Source organism: Micropterus salmoides, unplaced genomic scaffold (genome assembly GCF_014851395.1).
Source record: "Micropterus salmoides isolate LMB-PRFRI ecotype aquatic unplaced genomic scaffold, ASM1485139v1 Ms_hic_scaffold_9, whole genome shotgun sequence".
Lineage (NCBI taxonomy): Eukaryota > Metazoa > Chordata > Actinopteri > Centrarchiformes > Centrarchidae > Micropterus > Micropterus salmoides.
The window spans coordinates 31,603,919-31,611,750 of record NW_024044681.1 but is presented as its reverse complement, the minus strand read 5'-3'; the positions used below and the strand labels follow the sequence as shown (position 1 = coordinate 31,611,750).

Here is a 7,832-nt window from a genome sequence, read left to right as displayed (position 1 = left end):
GTTGTGACGTCATCACCAAGCGACCATAAGAAAAGTAGATGAAGCTTCATGCTGCCAGCTCGTCGAACAAACCTGCAGGTATGGAGTGTGACCAGTGGACTCTGCTGTGTAATAATTGAATGAAATGTATGAGGAGAAGTCGAAATCGCGGTGTTTTGGAGGGGAGAGAAAGCGGTATTGTCGTTAGCCAGGAAGCTAACTGATTAGTTTCACACATTACATTTACGTTAGCTAACCATCGTTAGCCTGTTAGCCCACAAAGGTGTTAGTTTCTAAACTGCTGTGTCTCAACAGTTCAGTCATGTGATAAAGCAGTAATGTATGTACAAACTAAAGTGTGCGTGTACACTTTCATTATTATAGTCACAGTCACTCAACACTGTTCAAAATAACTTAAAATATCCGTATGTGCGTAATGAGCTAAATGCTGTTTGTCTACAGTTATCTAAAGGTGTAACTGAACATTTATCGTTGTTATGCAGAAAATAACGGGCAAATAACGTTTATAAAGTTCCAGAAAGTCAGAATCTCAATCTCAATTTTTAAGCCAACATGGAGGAAAGTCTTAAAAGTGCACAGTGGAATGGAAACGTGAACATAGATGCATTCTGTGAGAACTGGGGAAGACCATGTGAAATGATCAAAAGCCCCAGAACAGTTGCTGAACTTTTTTGTTTTGTCAGCTTTCAGTTTCCAAGGTCAAGAATGAATTTCTGTTTTCACCTTTAAAAACACGATGTTGTTGTCTCAACTTTTAAGTTTATAGGTCTATGTGTGACATAGACATAACTTATGTTTAAATTCCAATTGGCATGGGGAATAAAAACAAAATGTACATATAAACTAACTTTTGATAATCTTATTCTGTTCTGTCATTTTTACAGGTTTAACAATATGGATTTGCTGTGTGGTCCATTGGGCTTGGGTGCAGTAGCAGGGCTGGGCTGTGGGCTCTTCCTTGGTTGGCACCTTCGGGCTCGCTTCGGCGCAACATCCAAAAGCCTCGTGGCAGCGATGGGCAACGGCACTGGTGAGGCAAGCGTGATGGGAGAAGGAGGCGAGTTTAAGATGATACTAGTGGTCCGAAATGACCTGAAGATGGGCAAAGGAAAAGTCGCCGCCCAGTGCTCCCATGCTGCTGTGTCAGCTTACAAACAGGTTCAGCGCAGGAACCCCGAGCTTCTCAAACAGTGGGAGTACTGCGGCCAACCCAAGGTGGTGGTGAAGGCCCCGGATGAGGACACCCTGATTGATCTGCTGGGTCATGCCAAACAAGTGGGGCTTCCTATCAGCCTGATTCAGGACGCAGGAAGGACACAAATCGCACCCGGATCACGTACGGTGCTGGGTATCGGTCCAGGCCCAGCTGATCTGATCGACAGAGTCACTGGAGACTTGAAGCTGTATTAAAGTTCCTGCTTGCATCTGTAGGACAAATTCTTTGTTGTTAAAACTACTTGCAATGTAAACTAAGTAGGGCTACCATGAGTTTATATTTTTATATGACTGACTCAAGTAACATGTTAATTGAAATCATTTTGTGCAGTTTGGGGCTTTTGTTTCTTGCTTATCAGATTTGAAATCAGATGACTCTTGAATAGCAGTAACAGCTTGACGGGTATTACTTGACTGTGATGGTGCTGTGGCAAAAACACCACCAACACTGTAGATCATTGGTTGTGTAATCTACACAAACCACTCTACTAAGGCCTGTGTCTGAAGACATGATGCTCAGATGAAAATAATTGTTGTAGATCTCCTTAAAATCAGTAAAATAACAGGGAGTCCAGCGAGCCAGCATGCAGAATAGCCGTGCCTTTGAATTTGCTGATATAAATGGAATGCAGTTGTTCATGTTAAGGACCCTGTGCTTTTCCTGCTGTCACATGTCAAATGTATGACTGCTGTGAAAATGGTCCCAAAATGATAAATATCAATTTCAATAGGGTCCTTGCACATTTTGTTTGGACCCTAATAAACTTAATAAAAATCAAGGAAAGTCCTGATCTCACAAAATTAATTTTGAAATAATTAATTTTTATTCTGTAAATAACACTTAAGAATATCATGGAGGTCACAATGTAATATCAATAATACCTGGCTGGATGTCATTTGGATTTTGTTTATAAAACAATTATAAAATTATTTTTTCCCTGGTATTAAATGCTGCATTACGCTTTGTTCTAGATAATTGAAAGTAGGAATGAATACCTCCACCTAATTGGTTATATTATCTACTTTGTCTTACTGTGTGCACCTACTTTCATCTTCTGAGACACATTAAGTCACAATCTCTCTTTTGAGATGAGATAAATATAATTTGACTGGTAATAACTCACACCAGATCTGACTTTTACTAATCTGCTTTACTTCTAGCACCCTCTTGATTTGTACCATCAGAGGGCGCTATTTATCCGTCTGTATTAAGAACTGATCTGAGCAGAATCAGTACACATTACACAAGTTAGACAAAGTAACAGGAGCACGTTAATCCAAGACATACATCTTAATATACATACACTGTACTGAACTGGGGTGTTAACAAGTTGAAATGAAGCCTGTACAAATTAGAAAAGGAATATCCTGTTTCGGTGCAATCTTCAGACCAGCCAATAGAACCACTGATACACTGTTTGGAATAGGGGAAGTTATTTTAGGACTGTGCCATCACATTATTTTGTGTAATATAACCTTGGACTACAAACAGCATCTCTCTCACACACTTTACAGCCTGTTTTCGCTCTGCTCAGTATTCATTTCCTCATGCATTATTTTGGGGTGCTGAATGTGCAGCTACGTTATTGGACGGACCTGTAGCTCTACAGTGTTCATCTCCAGCACACGACAGTATATGTAAGACACAATCAGACTGTTCTTGACAAACAAGAAGCCTTTATTTTTAAGTGGAAAACAAAACCGCTGTTTCATTCATTATGATCCTGATTATGCACGTCAGCTATCTTAAGTGCACAATTTAAATCTACGGTAATTGAGATAAGAATATAAGTTCCAAGGAGTTAATGATTGATTTCCTGTATACACGCAAGCCTTTGATAAACTTCAAATTACCACAAGTCCTCTGATACTGTTTCTGAATTGGATGAGCGGGTCAACTGAAAAGGTTAAAGGCAACCCTCAACAGGACATGAGGAGAATAAAGTTTGGAAAAAAAAAAACCTTTCCTGCACACTCAATAACAGTGACCTAAAATGATATCCAGCAGAAACAAACCACAGCATGAAGAAGGGGCATGGGGGATGTTAGTCAAACACAAACAGGTCTGCAGTCCCTCTGGAGGTGGAATGGTTGCACGTTAGAGCAGTATTTAAAGCTCATGGAAATGTTGTCTGAATGCAAATTTGTTTGGAGAGTCCTGCATAGGCTTTGCTGGAAAGAATCAAACTTTCCTGTAAATCGTATGTAAAATACTCTCTTGGGCTTTCTTCAAGAAAATGTCTGGGGGTGGACAACGTAGTGTTTCAGGATTGTGATCATGGAAGCGGCGGTCACATGTTCAAATATAGAAGAACATAGCGTTTTTTTGTGTCTGAATATACAATAATTAAATGCATTTTACAGTCGGACAGAATAAGCTGCTCACACACATCAAAAGGAAAAGGTTCTACATTAATTTCTTCTCACTACAGAGTGCAAATCAGATGCTTCACAACAGACCTTTTTTTTTTTTTTTTTAACTGAGAAGAGGACTAGCTCTTCCCACAAGCCCCCTATTGTACATAAACCATTTCAACCCATTCAAATAAAATAGACAAAAGAAAAATTAATCTAGTCAATACGGAATGTGAGAAAATTAATCTTTGTGATTCAATCTTTTCTTTGACAACAGAAATAAAACAGAGTCCTTCATGACAGTTTAAAGAGGGGAAAAAAAAACAAAACAAAGAAAAGTTTGTCTGTATTATCCCTCGCTCTCTGTAGAGGGCAGAGAGCGACAACAATGGTCTGGTGAAGGACTGTGGGAGATGGATGGATGGTAGGCTCCAGCCTGCGTGTGGAGAGAAGGGGGGTGTGGTCTTTACATGCCGTAGCCAAAGCCTGGCTGAACTGCTGGCTGACTGTATCCTGCCGGCGCCTGGTAGCCGTAGCCGTAAGCTTGCTGGGGGGCCACAGGTACGCTGGGGCCTGCTGTCAGCATCAGCTGTGGTGTGCCTACAACAAACAAACAAATGTCGTGTTACAAACATGTAACTGGTCTGTTTCATTTAACCACAGCCACAGTAATGGTGTAAAACTTTATTGATTTGGTCACAGTGCTTCCTCGGTTTGTTGATCGCGTTTTAGCTTTAAAAACTACATGTGTGGTAAACCATGTAATTTCCTTTTCTGCTGTGAGACTAAAAGAGGCTGTTACCATCTACTGTGATGAATGCACAAAAGACACAAAATACCATGACTTGTTAAACTCTCTGATATTACATTTATCTAACTTTTCCTGCCTTTAAACATGTTACGATGAGTGACAGGATCCTACATGAACACACACTTTAGTGCAAAGTAGGGATGAAATGGTATGAAAATTTTATATCATGATTATAGTGACCTAAATCATCATGGTTATCAGAATTATCACGGTATTGTAAAAGTGTCGAAAAAGATTAAAATGTACTGATACACATACTGAAACTATTTCAACAAGTTTTATATTGAAAACTACAAATACAATTGCCATTTTGTTTGCATAAAAAAAACAGCAAATACCTTTTGTAAACATGAAAATCATTTAAGTGTGCATTATCAAGATTTTATATTATATAGGCAATACAATGACCCCGTGCACAATTACATGAAAACAAATAAGCCTTTAGAAGACAGTGATAGTTACTGCAATGAGCCCAAAAACTGAGGTAAATACAGAGAACTCTGTAGCGTTTCTAGATATGCTGGTTGGTTGATTAAACTGCGTAACGTGTTATGTGCAGTGGACGAATAGACTGCCGACACACGACGCACACAGCAACAGCAGAGCTTCAGTTTACACACTGTAAGCAAGTCAGAGACAAACCAAAGCTAAAAGTTAACTCACCCTGCGTTCACTATAAGGTTATTTTCTTCAATCAAGTTTCCCTCAGCACTCTCGTAAAAACTAAAATACGACCGGACTTAAGAGTGACTGAAAAATCTCAGCAGCGTTGTCTTCCGCTGTGTTGTCATTGACCCAAACAATCCCACGTTGCATTCTGCGCATTCGCGCCTGCTTCTGGGAGACGCTGGACAGTGTTTGCCGTGAGATTATAACAGCGCGGTTATCCGTACCCGGTTACCATAGTAATTAAAATGTGTACGGTAATAACTGTCGGGAATTTTACCATGGTTTACCGTTAAACCGGTAATTGTTTCATCACTGCTGCAGTGATGAACAGTTTTAGTTGTTTTAGATTTCTTCATGATTTCCGCATTTCTTTTTATCCCTCTGTGTTCTTATCACTCATATAAAAGTACACATGCTATGGCACGTACTTCCAGTGCCAACCTATCAGGATTTTAAAACATTTGAATCAGAATCAGATTATGGTTGGTGGGTTGTTTGTTCACTGTCAATCAAATCTGATCAAACCACACCAACAGACTTCATGAAGCAGATAGGCTCGGTTTATGAGTGTTTTAATAAATTATATAGATTTTTTTTTTACACTTAAGAGCCCTTATAATTAATAGGATTTGAAGGATTTAGAGGGTTTAATAAATTCTGACATTTAAAGTTCTGCAAAGCTCAACGACCAACGGGAACCCTGGATAATCGAAGGACAAAGAGTGCCATGTGTGGAAGGAAGACTGCTGCCTTTGTTGTGGATCACAGTGAAATGGACACTGATGTCATTAGAAGATTTTTACCATAGACGATGGGTTGCGTCTCTGTTGCCTGCTCCTCCTCTTTCCTTAGGGACTCTGAGGTTTCTAGTTTATCTACCTGCAAGACAAAGACATAATAGCACTTAGAACAAAGCCATTTAATGAGAAAACATTAACAACATAGTAAACAAGTTAGAAACTTCAAAACAGTTATTAAACAATATTTGTTAACTAATCTGGGTCGTTTTTTTTGACAAGGATGCTCATGTGGGCCACCACTCTAGGCTGATTTCACCCAGTAGTGGATAAAACAAAACCCAACTGTCGGGAACAAAGGACAATTTCAGGTCCTCTCCTTTCTTGTGTCCAACTAATAATACTAAATAACATAAATAAATAAGAAATACATAGTTAAACTAATCATTTACTCTTTTCTTACTGTCTTGGGGCCCTACCTGACAGTAACAATAAAAGCAGCCAATTCTTAAAAAACAAACATAATAAATAAATAAAAAATAACAGGAAAACTTCTTCAGGCAGCAAGTCAGATGCAGCAACAAGCAAAATGTACACATCAGGAACTCAAGGGAAAGCAGCAGCAGCACCACTATTTCTAGAGTTAAAAGTAAAGGCGTGGTCAGCAGTGCACTTCCACATGTTGTTTATATGCATTTATCATTCTGTTTCTCCATGCCTCTTCAGAAAGACAGTAGCTGTTGTCAAGCTGTCCCATGCTTTACGTGTTAAACCACTGGCATTGAATAAGATGCTGCAGCACTGAGATGCCGTTTGGGCGGGAGGGAGAGGGGGAGGATGGAGGGTGAGTCTGAGGCCAGGGGCTCCCTACATTTCAAGCTCCACACATGCTTGAGTCTAATCACAAGCTGATACATCAAAACACAACCTTTTAAAAACACATACAGCGTCATATTGTGCAGTGTCAATATCTGTGAGGACATTATATAGTCCGATCAGTCTCAATATTAATGAATGCACACAGAAGGGTTCAGAAATGTATTTCGGGATTTATCATCTAAATGACTGCAACAATATTTTCAATGAACACAAAAATATGTATCGTGAATGTAAAAGATTAGTTAACATGGTTCACAAATGTCTTTCTGATGCACACACGTTTGTTGTTTTTGTTGTAATCAAAATCCACAAATATTTTATTTACAAACTGTAAAACTGTTTTTTTTTGAGAGCCCCCTGCACTGGCTCGATTCACAAAGGCACTTTTTTCAACAGGGAATTAATTACCTGTAGCCAATCAGATGGCTCCTTCTGCTTCAGTCAATCACCTAAACGTAGATTTGAGGCCATCGTGATCCAAAAGCGTTCCATCTACCCACAGGCACATATTTTTGTGTGCAATGAAAAATATTTTTGGAGTTCTTTATAGATAAAACCTGCATTTGTGAATCCTTTTGTACACATTCGTTAATACTGACACTGATCTGACTCCATAGGAAATGCACTTTTAAGTGAAGTTGCAGAGAATTTATTATACTTGTTGAAGCTTTACCACGGTTTGAGCACCAGTGGAAAACAATAAGATGGCTATTTTCATGAATTCAGAAAGCAAAACAGATATTTCAAACATGATTAAAGCTAGTGTATAGTGTTTTCTCTTTAAAACTCCCCTGGGGAGACAATTATTTTTATATTTATAACTTCTGGTTTAATCTCTGTTGCAGTCTGCTGCTGGTTCATACTACCTTAAACAACGGTCTCTTAACAACTGGCACAACATGCATCTTGTGTTCAAATAATCTGTACACAGAGTTAACTACATTACAGTTCCTCAGTGACTTTGTCAGTGACTTTCTATTTATACATTTTAAAACTGACACCAAGTATCATTTTCTCTCTAACTTTTTCCTCATCCAAAATATGATTAATTTATTACTATCCTGGCTTGAAGTCAAATTGATTTGCAAGTGTTTGACTAGATTAAGATGCTGAGGTGAGATATGGTATGCAGGTTAATGCCAGAAGTAAAGATGTGCAGTGAACAT

At 38.9% G+C, this 7,832-nt stretch overlaps 1 protein-coding gene and 1 long non-coding RNA gene across 3 annotated transcripts; one reads left to right on the top strand and one right to left on the bottom strand.

Annotated features, from left to right (window-relative positions):
• On the top strand, positions 1–2,164 carry ptrh2 (peptidyl-tRNA hydrolase 2). Of its 2 annotated transcripts, none has more exons than XM_038708212.1 (2): positions 1–78; positions 885–2,164. In XM_038708212.1, exon 2 carries the CDS (start codon positions 895–897, stop codon positions 1,408–1,410), a length of 516 nt encoding a protein of 171 aa, XP_038564140.1. In that variant the 5' UTR covers positions 1–78; positions 885–894; the 3' UTR covers positions 1,411–2,164. The 2 variants fall into 2 exon arrangements, with proteins under 2 accessions (XP_038564140.1, XP_038564139.1); XM_038708211.1 differs by having other exon boundaries at positions 58–103; positions 884–2,164.
• Positions 2,165–2,875: 711 nt separating this feature from the next.
• Positions 2,876–6,024, bottom strand: LOC119895244. Its single transcript, XR_005443049.1, has 2 exons — positions 5,854–6,024; positions 2,876–4,170 (listed from the first exon to the last, which is right to left on the bottom strand). It is a non-coding gene; the product is annotated as an uncharacterized LOC119895244 (long non-coding RNA).
• Positions 6,025–7,832: the final 1,808 nt, after the last annotated feature.